The sequence below is a fragment of the Argopecten irradians genome, chromosome 12, assembly GCF_041381155.1.
Source record: "Argopecten irradians isolate NY chromosome 12, Ai_NY, whole genome shotgun sequence".
In the NCBI taxonomy this organism is placed as follows: domain Eukaryota; kingdom Metazoa; phylum Mollusca; class Bivalvia; order Pectinida; family Pectinidae; genus Argopecten; species Argopecten irradians.
In genome coordinates, this window is record NC_091145.1 from 32,271,516 (window position 1) to 32,285,532 (window position 14,017).

General features: G+C 37.7%; 1 protein-coding gene and 1 pseudogene across 1 annotated transcript in view; one reads left to right on the plus strand and one right to left on the minus strand.

The window, feature by feature from the left end:
• LOC138304608 (uncharacterized) overlaps window positions 1–7,760 on the minus strand; it is a 32,908-nt gene extending 25,148 nt beyond the window's left edge. Inside the window, exon 1 of the mRNA XM_069244776.1 lies at window positions 7,657–7,760. Coding sequence (XP_069100877.1) covers window positions 7,657–7,722 — 66 coding nt within the window. The 5' untranslated portion in view covers window positions 7,723–7,760. The remainder of the gene's footprint in view (window positions 1–7,656) is intronic.
• Window positions 1–13,458, plus strand: part of LOC138304611 (tripartite motif-containing protein 2-like) — a 45,788-nt pseudogene extending 32,330 nt beyond the window's left edge.
• Window positions 13,459–14,017: the final 559 nt, after the last annotated feature.

The window sequence follows — 14,017 nt, forward strand, 5'->3', positions numbered from 1 at the left end:
AGGTGCGCTTATTTTGTCAAATGTGGGATAGAATTTCCTTACTAGAGGATGAGTTGTTATATGTGGTAGATAAAGGGCAAGATGGTAATAGTCTATACAGAGTTGTCGCCCCTGCTTGTGTTAGAGAGCAGATCTTGTATCAACTTCATGACAGTCCCACTGCAGGGCATTTAGGTAAAGATAAAACTCTGTCACAGATACGGAGAAGGTTCTATTGGCCTGGCCTGTCTGATGATGTGAGGAGATGGTGCAGAAAATGCAATGAAAGGCCCCATTACATCCCACACAAGATCAGGTATCCCGTCCACTTGATAGGATCTCCATAGACATCTTAAGTGGTATTCCTGTAACAAACAATGGTAACTGCTGTATAATGGTGGTGTGTGATTATTTTTCAAAGTGGGTTGAAGCATATGCCCTTCCAAATCATACAGCTATTACAGTGGCTGACAAGCTATGTTCTGAATTTATTAGCAGATTCGGGGTGCCATTTGAGATTCTAACTGATCGGGGTGCAGAGTTTGAAGGTCATTTATTTTCCCTTCTATGTCAGAGATTGGGTATAGAAAAAAAGAGAACTTGTGGTTTCAGACCCCAACAAAATGGTCTAGTAGAACGGTTTAACCGTACCCTTATCCAAATGCTAAGTGCTTATGTGAAGGCTGAGTATGACGACTGGGATGATCATTTACCGTATGTCCTTATGGCATACCGAGCAACAGCTCAGAGAAGTACAGGCTGTAGTCCGAACTTAGTCATGTTAGGTAGAGAAACAAACTGTCCATTAGATATAGTCATGGGAGTTCCCTCCCCTGAACCACACCCTGTATGTCCCAATCTATATGTGAATTGGCTTAGACATAGTATGTGTACAACGTTTGATTTTGTAGCTAAGCACCTACAGGAATCTGCAGAGCGTCAGAAAAATTATTTTGACCAGGGACTTAAACCTCGAGTTTATGAGGTTGGGGATTTTGTTTGGAGGTGGTATCCCCCAGCACTTTCATGTAAGTTAGGAAAGGGGTGGGCGGGTCCTTACAAAATAGTGGAAAAGCAGTCTTCATTGACATACATCATACAGCTTAAACCCAGCGCTCGTACGTCACCTGTTCATGTCGATCACTTAAAACCCTATGAGGGGGATCACATTCCTTTGGCTTGGGAGGAGAAAGAAGATGCTATATCTGAATCTCCCCAGGTCAGCCAAGACGATGACCTTGACAAATTTGACGACTTTGGCCATGACCTTGACAGTGACCGTGACATTGGTGGAGTAAACAATTCTCCCCCTCATACTCCAGTGAAGACATTTAGTCGTTTCGGCCGTGAGATCCGCCCTAAAGTTCTATATAGCCCCACATAGAGACCTCGTGTGTTGTCTGGTATTGTCTGTTGTTTTATGTTGTGCACCTGTAAACTGTAAGTGAAAATATAGAAATAAAAAAAAAAAAAAAAAATGTGGATATATGTGCAGTAGTTGTACAAACAGTATTACTAATTATGCCGTAATTATATATATTATATATAATAGGCAACCAATTAGTAGAAGTTGAAAATTCTAAGAAGGCTGTTGCCTGAGGGTAGGAAATTATCTTGTTATCTTGTACTTCATTGTTTTATTAGTATTAAAGTGTCATTGATTATACAGTTAGTAGAAATGATTGGAACCAGAAGACCTCGGTCTGTATAGAAAGGTTATTTATTAAATTATTACAGATGTCAAATCACGCCGACGTGTTGGAGGTTACTGTGACGGAAGCGGAGGTCAAGGATATTTTGAAAGATAAACCTGTTTGGGTGGAGGGGGGAATGACTTGTCCTGTGCCCCAGTGTGGAAATACGTTTTTCCGAGCCTACTATGGAATGCTTCGGCATTGGGTAGAAATACACGCTCGTACAGTGGTGAAATACTGGTGCCCGAGCTGTCGGTTCGCGCACATTCGGAAGAACCAGGTTTGCCGGCACCTCAGGAAGGTCCATCACACTCCAAATACCGAAGCCCCAGGGCTGTATATTCGTGAGGAGAGACTGATGAACCGTCGCTACATCTCCCCAGGCTCCGTCCAGATACCTGTTAAGAGGACTCCATTGCCTGATGAGGATCTCCTCAAGTATGTCGACGACATGTGGCATTAGACTGTTAAATGACATTTTTTCGTTTGATTGATCTGTTGTTGATTTATGTTGTTGAATGATTAATTGTTATATAGTATTGGCCAGTTAATTGTTTTATATTTTTGATATTAATATACTTTTTGATATTGATATACATACGCTGTGGGTAGAGATATACATACATATCTAACTGGAACCTTGAGGGTGAATAAATATTTTTTTGTTGTTGGTAAAATTGTTTTATAACCGATTTACATAATGTTAATTGTTAATTTCTATTGTTAAATTGTCATTGTTAAAGTAAATTTTGAATATAATGGGGTCCTTCCTGGCCAATACACCTTTCTAAATGATTGTTTGATTTGTTTATTTATAGGAAAATGATTATTTTCCTAAAAAGGGAAGGTGGTGTGTGGAAGTTCGCTATGGAATGCATGATGTGGGCCTACTGGATGCGCGAGAGTATGTGATGGAGCTAGTGTGTGTATGTGTGCTGTAGTGGAACGATTGTGAGTTAGGAGTGAGAATGTTTTACCTGTAAATATAATGGTTATATGTTGTCGTCGCTGGGATCACTCGTCTGTTGTGTACTATGTCTACCATGTTGTACGTGTGTATTTCCGTCGTGCGTTAGATGTCGTGTGATTGGATGTAAGTGAGGGTGGGTGTGTCTATCTGTCGGCGCCGGTGATTGGCCCAGCTGGGTCAATATACCACTGGCGCACGTGTGACCGCTGGGCAGTCTAAAGTAGCTTCGTTGAGCTGGGGGCTGTCCAGTGGATGTTGTTGTATGTAGTCTCTGTGTGAGGGTTGCTTGTTGTACTGAACTTCAATGGTGAGTCCATGTTAAACTGTGTCACTGTCATGTCGTGTGTGTAATATGTGCGTGCATTGTTGGGAAGAAGCCGGGCGCTGTCCCTTTCTATTTGTATGTGTCCTAGCGGCGGCCTAGGTAAGAGGGCGGCGTGCACGTGTGTGTATAATGTATGTATGTCACCTTGTACGTACAGTTTAAATAATTAATAAACTTATAGAAACGTTCACGTGAGTTCTTTGTTTCTTGCATCTGGTATTTATGCCTATAAGGCCCGAAACCCCTTGCCAGAGCCTGGGTCAGGTGTGGTAAGACGTGCGATACGCTTACACATTATCGTAATGACTCGCGTTCGATGCTTTAAAGTGAATAGTCGGGCAAAGGAAACCAGTCTAAATGCGTTCTTTGGCCTTCCAAAAGTCATTGTATACCATAATGATGGTCAAGTTCTGCTTACGGTGTCCAGTTTTGACCATTGAAATTTTGGGGAAGCCCCGTGTAAATTTAGCACAGTTCTAAATATAAATTCTCCAAACTCTTTGAAAACGAGGCTGCGTGGAAATGTCAACATGGACATGTGTTTCTCAGTCGTGTCGGTTTCGTTTCGTGTGATAAACCACTAATGCGGTATGCAAATTGTTGTTTTGAGATGATACATTTGATGCAAATGAAGTATTCTTACATTAATGACAATGCTTTGTAATCATTTTTCGATAAAAGCATCTTGTACATGGAAATCGACACAAATATTCGGCCGATGCAGAGATGGGGCCCCGGCAAGGGGCAATTATTGCAGCATAGCATTCGTCGTATTTTACATCAACCGAATCATGAAGGTTAAATACAAATAATCGTAACATAATTTCCCATTTAAAACCACACGAAAACGTTCCATAGAACGTCCGTGCATGTAGCTGTCAAAGATGTGAAAATAAATTAGCTCATACATAGATATTTTACAAGTACAATATATGTGTTCAATTATTCGTGTAGTTTTTTGCAGAGATTTAATTAAATTATCTATGTCTCTGTTTTTTTTTTTTTTTTTTTTTTTTGTAAACAATATTTGAGTTCTGGAGAGAGATGACATGAATGTCCAGCTGGAAGGAAAGAAACTTTTATGATGTATATATGTATCGTACAATGTATATATGTAAACGTACATTCCATGTAGCTGCTATAGAATTACAACTAGGAAATTCTCTCAAACATTGATAATATTTAATTCTTCACATTCATGTAGGCCTATGCTGTGAGAATTAACACATCATATATATTTCCAGAAAACATATAGGCCTACATGTATGTTACTTTCCTTTTCTGTTGTTTCCTGTTCTTTTTTGTGCTCTGGAGAAAAAGATGATTGAGTTGAAGAAAAGTAATTAATTAAGAGAAATGTGTACCACAGTACTTTGTCTGTAGCCAAGGGGTTCTATACTGTTTTAATAGTCCAGTAATTAATAATTAAATTGTAAATTCCATTTTTGAATGAAGTGGTTCCCCTCCTTTGAGAGTACACAGTGTGTATACCCTTTTTGGTTTTTAGGAATAATACCTGAATAGGAACCTGAAATAACATGACAATCAATCAGGTATGTGTGTGTTGGGGGGTGGGGGTGGGGGGGGGGGGGGGGGGCTAAAAGACAGAAGAATCATGAGGTTGGGAAGTTGTAACTTGAGTGGGGGGTTGAAATATAGAAGAAATAGCTACAGATAACTGGAAGTGGAAGGGTGCTTTATCATTGATCTGGTCATTGCATATTTGGGGTTTACATGGCTTTTTTTTGGTTATTTAGTCTCATTGATTTTGGAGCAACTTTGAATCCATATGGTACTGTATATCTTTCTTTTTTCCATGTGTAGCTATTTCTTCTGTATTTCACCCTCCGCCCAAGTCACAACTTCCCAATAGGTACCACTTTTTTGTTTAGAACTCAAATCAAAGACAGATGTACATAGTACTACATACTACATTTTAGTCTATGTGTTTGTAATCACTGTTACTACAGTATTAATACATAAATGGTCTATGTACAAGTTACACATAGACAATAAAATGTGAAAATTTGGTTCAGACAAAAAGATTTTTAACATTTCAGATAACTTGCTAGTTTTATGGTTTTATTTATATGTTGAGTCTACTCTCTTGTAAAGTAGAATTTAGAAATCCTAAGACAATGTTATCTATATTGCTATATGTAAAAAAAAATCCTTATATTTTAAAAGTAATTGAAAAGCTATCTCACAAGCCCTGACAAACAAATGGGCAGGCATATGGATGCAAGAATTATAATCACTGGATCTAGAGGACTAATATAAACAAATATTTCTACAAAGTTAAACAATGAAAAAGTATTGCATCATAATTTTATTTAATGATTACAGTTGAAAGGAACATTTAATAAATTAGTACTGTTTAAATGTTCTGTTCACGATCTTCTAGGTCCATATTGGAAAAGTTTACTTTCAAGAGCACTCAAATCAACATTCTTCAGTCTTCATATGATGCTAATTGTATGTATATGTATACATACACTTGTATACAGGTCCAAGGGATGAACTTTCTGTATTCATGTCACTATGCATGCATGGTGCCTGAAAAAAAAGAACCAACAATTTTTTATATCTGTTGAATATGACAAAAATTGAAATGATCAATTTCAAATATATATAAATGAATAAATGTAGGTTCATTCTACAGGTTTTTTTTTATTTTAGAGAAAACATTTTATAAGTTGTGAATGTGTCACTGATGCATTTGATAGAATCAAATATTGTTTCAAAAAAGATACAAAATTCATTATCTATAGTTCCAACAAAAATTCAGAATAATTATAAATGATACATGGCTGCAGTACATTTCAACTCTGTAAAGTTTGTCATATACACATGAACCAGGTACAGTTGTAATAAATATACAAACACTATTTATTATTATGACCAGAAATAATATTGTATGTGTCCTCCAAATATATCTAAAGAACAAGCTAAAACCTACATGTACATATGTATATGTGTATATCAGAACATATACAATACAATTTTACCAATTAACCTACAATGTAAATCCTATATACAATGTATGTGTATAACACTACCAGAACATGTACAGAACAAAAATTTACAAATTAAAAATCTATAAATATATACATCAGAACTGTATGAATTGACCGGTAGCATACAGGGCATTCATTACCCCTAAAGAGGCCCCACTAAAGAACCGCTATTTACCCCAGGGTTACGTTTTACGCGATTGGGGAACAGGTATGAAACATGTGACCATATGTGACCACTCATTTATGAAAAAATACTGCTAGGGACTATTTACATAATGATCAAAATACGAAGACTCACTCACAATCAGCTGAGCAGGGAGTACCGGGTACGTAGTAGGCCTAGGTACGTACAGTAGCGGTCCGGAGCCGCGTGCTCGTTTGAACTGTTCTCTTCACTATAACAAGTTGTATTGCGTCGTAATGTTTACCGAGTCAGTTGTTGGGATTGTCGCTGCTCCATTGCCTTTCCTTTCGAATTTAGGTTAGTCAGTTGGTTGTTTTGGCGGAAACATTTTGGTTCAAAACTACGGTAGCCATGTTTTGTTTACTACGGAGAGTGGTGGGTGTTGCGCATGCGTTAAGATTGAACTGCACTCTTAGCCGTCCGGGAGGACTTTTAGGATTCCCATAGATATTATTATTTTCTTCGCATGTACAGCGATTTTGACGGAAAGTTTTATTTTTCTAATTCATAAGAAATCATACCGGATATATTAATACCATTTTTACCGATTTAACAGTCACTTGCCCGACTATTCGCTTTAACGCGTGGCGAACCTCTAGAAATCAGCATTGTTTCCCCGGCGGCACATTTGAACAAAGAACAAAATTGTCTGTGTTGTACCGACACTTTCTAATAACACTTTAACATGCATTTCTGCCTATGTTCCTAAATGAAGTCCATTCAAAACTGAAGCGGCGTAAAACTAGGTCACCAAAGTAAACAATGAGTATTGACAAAATGTATTCTCACGCCGGTCAGAGGTCAGCGCGTGACCCAGAATCTTGAAATGATTGGAGTTTACTAGTTTCATTTAGGCGGAGCGAAGTAAAAACATAAATGTTTCAACATGAAGCGCTGACGTGCGTCATTTAAAACATCTGTCAGAATATGCCGTTCATCCACCACATACACCAGTGAACAAGCAAAAATAACCTTTATATCTTATATGAATACCAACTGGACAGAGGCAAATTCAACATGAAGCATTAGCGCGCTTCGAATTTGCCCCTGTCCAGTTGGTATTCATATTGGATATGAATGACAAAAGAAAGGCGTTCAATGCTTAAATATATACACGCAGGAATAATCAAAGTAGTGGTAGTGGTTCTGTCCTCCTCTTAGTCGCAAAATTAATAAGTTTCGAAAGATTAGTCAACACTTTGATATTTTCTGACGATATTAGTTCAACTAGCTTAATCACGCTCGGTCCCTTTACATTAGTATATTTTGTTAATGTATGCATGTTAGATACAGTTTGAAACATTAAATATGCATATATATATATATATATCTATTCCTTAATGACAGAACCATTTTTGTTCACGTTATATCATCGCTTAACAATCCACATTCTCATTACATAGTGTACCTCCGATTATCATGATTGCTCAACAGTTAAACGTTAAACAACTACATTTGAATGAATGTGGCTTTAGCTTTAAAGATACCTTTTCCTCTTCAAATCTCTTCCAGTCAATTTCTCTTCCTTTAAGGAACTCTATCAGCTGTTCCATTGTCCTGGAAACAACAAATAAGTATGTGCAAACTATGTCTGAAATGACAAGTAATGGTAATAGACTATAACATTTCAATCAGTTCCTTAAGTTACACAACGTATTAACTGACCCGTGCTTCAAGAAAATAATGTATTACATTCGAGAAAACAATATGACTTCTATTCCGTAATCTTTTACAAGGACGTGGCCAGTGGCCTGGTCGAATACCCTTAGTCACTGTCACCACCACTGGATCATATATTGATGAACTTGTATTACTTACGCTTTATTCGGCGTCGCATGCGAATGACTCGTGTCCTCCGATTGGTTGAGCTATTACGTGCTCACGTAATACTTATTACGTGAGCACGTAATAAGTTTTACGTGATCACGTAATAAGTTTTACGTGATCACGTAATAAGTTTTACGTGATCACGTAATAGAAAAAATATTTTTCGTCTTACATTAGAAAAAATATTTTTCGTCTTACATTAAAAAAAATATTTTTCGTCTTACATTAAAAAAACATTTTTCGTCTTACATTAAAAAAAATTTTTTTCATCCTACATAAAAAAAAATATTTTTCGTCATACATTAAAAAAAATATTTTTCATCCTACATAAAAAAAAATATTTTGTGCCCTACATTAAAAAAAACATTTTTCACCATACATAAAAAAAATATTTCTTGCTTTACACAGAATGTTTTACGTGAGCACGTAAACGTTTTACGTGCTCACGTAATAAGTTTTACGTGAGCACGTAAAAGAAAAAAATATTTTTCACTCTACATTAAATCTTTTTTTTTTGTCCTACATTAAAAAAATATTTTTCATGTCACTTCTGTGCCGCCGTAGCCGAGTTCATACCCTTGATACTATAATATATATATGTATACTGTCGGTAAAAAAATTGTGCCAGGTCCCTGTGGCATGTGACTGGCCAGCTTTTTTATAGGTCACCTGATCATATAGGTTATGGTGACCTTTTGCATAGTCTTTTGTCCGTCGTCGTGCATCGTACGTCGTTGTGAAAGCAATTACTTGGGTAAATATGCACCGAGCTTAATGGAACTTTATAAGTTATTGTAGACTAACATTTGAAAGATCTCGGACGAGTTCGAAAATCAGCTTGATTCGACTGTAAATTACAGATTATTGCCCTTTGCAATGATAATTATTATTGGACCTTGTGAACGCGATAACTTTAGTAAATATAAACTGAGCTTAATAAAACTTTGTTTATAGACTAACACTGGAAATATCTCGGACGAGTTCGATATTTAGCTTAATTTGACTATAATTTACTGAGTTATTGCCCTTTGCACTAATAGTTATTATTGGACCCTGTGATTATGATAACTTGAGGTAATATGCACTTAAATTCATGAAACTTTGTATTTAGACTAACATTGGAAATATCTCGGACGTGTTTGAAAATCAGCGTGATGCGGCGGTTATTTAGGGAGTTATTGCCATTTGCACTAATCATCATGATTGGGCCTTATGAATATGATAAATTGAGTAAATATGCACCCAGCTTAATTTAATATTTGCATGTAGAATAACATTGGAAAGATCTTGGACAAGTTTGAAAATCAGTTCAATTAGACTCTAACTTATTTACGAAGTTATTGCCCTTTGCAATAATAATTATTGAACCTTGGGAACACGGTAATGTGAGTAAATATGCACCAAGCTTAATGAAACTTAGTATATAGACCTAGTATATAAGGGACCGTGGGCTGTTTGAATGATGAGCTACTAAGTTTGAACAAATGAATGACATTTACATGTACCTTCATTCATGGTCACATGGGTCTGTACGATCAATTCTTTAAACGACTTCTTTTCATCAAGTATTGAGAGGCCTTGAGACATGAATTATCTAAGTTACAAGATTCTGTTTTGTATTAATCCGTTTTTTCATGATTTAACATTTTAGCTCACTTGGCCAAACAGGCTGGTGATCTTATTTTATGTCGCGGCGTCTGTCGTCCGTCCGCCTGTCCATCAACATTTCGTTAAAATTCCTTTTAGTCATAGACTTTTCATGGATTGTAACCTCATGGTGGGGCGAGGCTCGCGGAGCCCAGTAACGTAAACTTGGGTAAATGTTTCAAATTACTACTAGTCATAGAGTTCAACAGGACTGTAGCCACACTTGGCCAGAAACATCCCTGGGGAAGGGGAACAAAGTTTATCTAAATCGTTGCTCTGCCTTCCCTGAGACAGGTGTGACGGGGCCAAACAGGGAACTTAGAAGTAAATCTTTGAAACCTTTGATGAAATAAAAACAGATGAGCCAAACAGACCCTTTGGGCCTCTTGGTTTTCCTTGCAAAGGCCTCGAAGAAGATAATAGTGCATGTACCAGTCTTTGTAGCTTTTGCACAGGCGCAGTGCTAATAAAAAGATATACACGTTCTGAAAAGTTATCAATTTCAAAGATATATGTGCCACATAAAACTAATCAAAATAATCAGTAAATGAAGTATCTGGTGTAATCTACAAAAAATGTTTTCTCAACAAGAGTTTCTTTTTGGGTACAGTTACAAAAGCAATCTTTTCAGGTTGACGATAAAAATTTTGTTGTTTCAGATAAAACCCGGTACCACCGTTAACATGGCAGAGGGCGGTGGTGAAGTAACTCCGTCGACTTATATGCCAAGAAGTCAGTCTCTCGACGCTCTAGTCCTGGAATGTCCTATTTGTCTTGAGCAGCTACAGCATCCAAAGTCTCTCCCCTGTCTACATTCATTCTGCCAGGAATGTCTTGGCAGCTACATCACCAAGGAGTTGTAGGGTAAGATGGCGTCGTCGTCCTCTTTCTCCTGTCCTGTTTGCCGTAAGATCACAGAGCCGGTAGATCAGTCAGACGACAAAGAGAGATGGGCCGAGAAGTTCCCTACCAATAACTTGGCAATCGAAATGATCAAGCATTTACAGAGTACGGATTCACTTATAATGACATGTACGCCCTGTGGAAAGAAAGGAAATAGAGATGTACTAGCAAAGTTTTGGTGCAAACAAACTCAATCTTACTTCTGTGTAGATTGCAAAACAAGTCTTCCTGATTTAGTTCATGGAAATTGTGAACCTGAAAATATCACGGAATGGAATAAGTCGGCTGCAGTCCGACGGAAGATGTCGACTACAGAATGTGGAATACATAAAGAGAAACTGGAATATTACTGTGAAGATCATCAGATATTGGGATGCAATAAGTGTGTCATCCTCGATCACCGGAAGTGTGAGGTGGTCACATCGGCAGATGTTTTCCGGGAGAAACTGACAATTGGAATTCTACTTGAAGAACTTCGGAAATGCGTAAACGCAATGGAGATATTGGTAAAAGGCGTCGAGGAAAACTTACAATCCATGTCAGAAAGCAAAGACATAGCTTTGAAAAGTTTAACAGACCTGCGTACGAAAATTAATGACAGGTTGGATACACTTCAGAAGGAGCTTACAGATAAACTGACAGCGTCATTCAAAGAGGAGAAAGAAATTCTAGACATCTCCAAACAGAAGTGTGAACGGCTGATGTTCGCTATGCAGAAGACACTGACGTCATCACAGGATGCCGCCCTTAAGGAGGACACCGTGGGAACGATCAATCTGTTCCAGAGAGGTCAGGCGGAGGTCGAGTCGTGTAAGGGACTGATACAGGAGTTGGAGAAGTCGTCAAGGTCTACCAGTCTGAGACACGAGTATAAACCTGACATACTCACATTGGACACAAAGACCAGTCTTACCCTGGGGAGGATAACCGTGTGTCATCATCCACGGATGTTACCACCCTCAGTTAGTACCCCACTGTCTGAACGTCTGTTGAAGATGACGAAAAAGTTCAGTATCAAAGTTCCTTCAGACAAAAAGGACTGTGCTATATTTGGAATAGCCATCCTGTCCGGCGGGCGTATTGTTGTAGGAGACAGTGGCAATAAGAAAGTAAAACTTTTTACAGACAATGGTGATTTTCATGGTGAAGTGGGACTGAATGCTGTATCATGTGATCTATGTAGGATAAATGACAACACAGTGGCTGTTACGCTAACACAACTCAAATCGATATGTATTATCACCGTTCATGGTTTAACAGTAACCATTGCATCCAAACTAAAACTTAAAAACTTTACTGAAGATTCTGTTTATGGAGTTGCATTTATTAACAATTCATTTGTTGTTGGCACACCAACGTCACTGTATAGAATACGAGGAAACGGGGGTAGAGCTACAAAGATTCAATCAATTGAATCAAGATGCCTTCATCTTGCTAGCGACCACGCGAATGGACACACCTTTGCCAGCATCCATACCTCTGAGTACAATAAGGTTGCCGTGATCCGATTATCTGACGGCACCGTCACAGATGTTCTGGAGGTCGGCGTCGTCAGAGGTACAGCAGGGATAGACGTAGACAGGGAGGGAAACGTTTATGTTTGTGGAGGCATCTCTCACAACATCGTACAGATGTCATGTGATGGAACCAATGTTCGAGAACTGCTGACGTCAGCAGACGGAATCGAATGTCCGAGGACGGTTTCCGTGTGGCATGATCAAGTGGTTATCTCAAGCGAAGCAGGTCTTAAAAATCTTCTACACATATTCCAGCTTGTTTAACTGCTTACAATTTGAAAGGACCTTTTATTTTCCAGGTTGTGTTAAGCCGTAACTTTGAAACAGCACAGAAACTTTATGAATCACTGTTCGTGATAAACTATTCTAGTTTTCTGCGACTCCCTTCGAAAAGGAATTTCCATTCAGCCTGAATATGATTTCGAATTTTAGTCTTAAATACTTTTGCAATTGTTTTCTTATATCAATGTTTTTCCTTAGGAAAATACGTTAAACCTATACGTGCCTTATTTTAGTAAACTGTAGATGGGAATCTGGATTGGTTTGACGATAGTTTGTTGCGTTCTTTACAGTTGGTGATTTAGTTGTTTAAAGTCATGATTAAGTTACTCTTTAAAGCTGACAATGCAAGTTAAAAAGTATTTAATCGATATTTTAAAAACATAAGTACGCTTGTATTTCAAGAATCGTTTATGAAACATTTCCCTGTCGAGGGCAGCCATTTTAGTTTTTCTCTCTGCCAGTATTCTGAGGCGCTCACCGACCCCTATATCAAGCGCGTGAATCGACACACGTGCGCTCAGTCTATTTATGTACATATACATATTGTACACCCAGCAGTATCGTCTACTAATACGTAAAAGAAGGCCTTAACACTAAAGCTGCATGGGACATGTATGTCAACTCCTCCAAGCTGTCATTTAGATGTTTATAAAAATAAAATTTCCTCACAAGTGAAAAAAATCCTAATGGTAGTCCGTCCTTTACTCCACATACATGTATCTCCTCGAATGATATCGTAATAGATGCACTCGACTTGCCTCGTGCACGTGACCACCTGTCCCGAACTACCAAGGACGCACATGTGTACATGTACGTGTAAATCCTAGTGTATATTGAAGTGTTTTATTAGCTCGTATTGGACATATTTTGATATCAAGCTGACAGTATGGTGACACCCTTATATCCCTTCGGTTCAATAGTCCGAAGGCCCGTTAGTCCGAAGGTCCAATAGTCCTAAGGCCTAATAGTCCTAAGGCCCAATTGTCCGAAGGCCCGTTAGTCCGAAAATCAGTAAATATTGCAAGTTATACTTTACGTTATTTTCATAGTTTGGTATGTTTCGATGGGTTTTGATCAATAAATGTTTTAAATAAATCATGTGTAAACAGCAAATTATCATTTCTTTGATGGTATACCTTTAGTTATCCATTTCCAATTTTGATTTTTTTCTTTACATCACAGACATCACCAATAACATGTCAATAACACAATGTACATGTACTTGGCACAGGAATCTGTGAATTAGTTACAGATTATATATTCCTGGACCCAGCAGAGTGCCCTAAGACTATTTTTAGACGTTTTAGAGGTCTATATCAAAAAACGATAAAAATCATACTCTACATGGCACTATATACGAGTTTCAAAGATGAAAAAAATCCAAACAAACAAAATTACATTGGAAAAAAACATATTCTATCATACTTTGTGATGTATCTTTATCTTCGCCAACATATGGTCAAGTCACTAAACATAATTATTTAAGCTTCAAATCCACAGAATAGGAGTGCAGACAAATTTAATAACGCGCGTCCTCTTCATTGACTTCTTGACAAACACACAAACCGTTTACTTATACATGTATATGAAGTCCAAGAAAAACGCTGAAATTGATATTGAATACGGTCGGTACATATATTTAACGTTAATATTATTTTTCGTCACACTATAA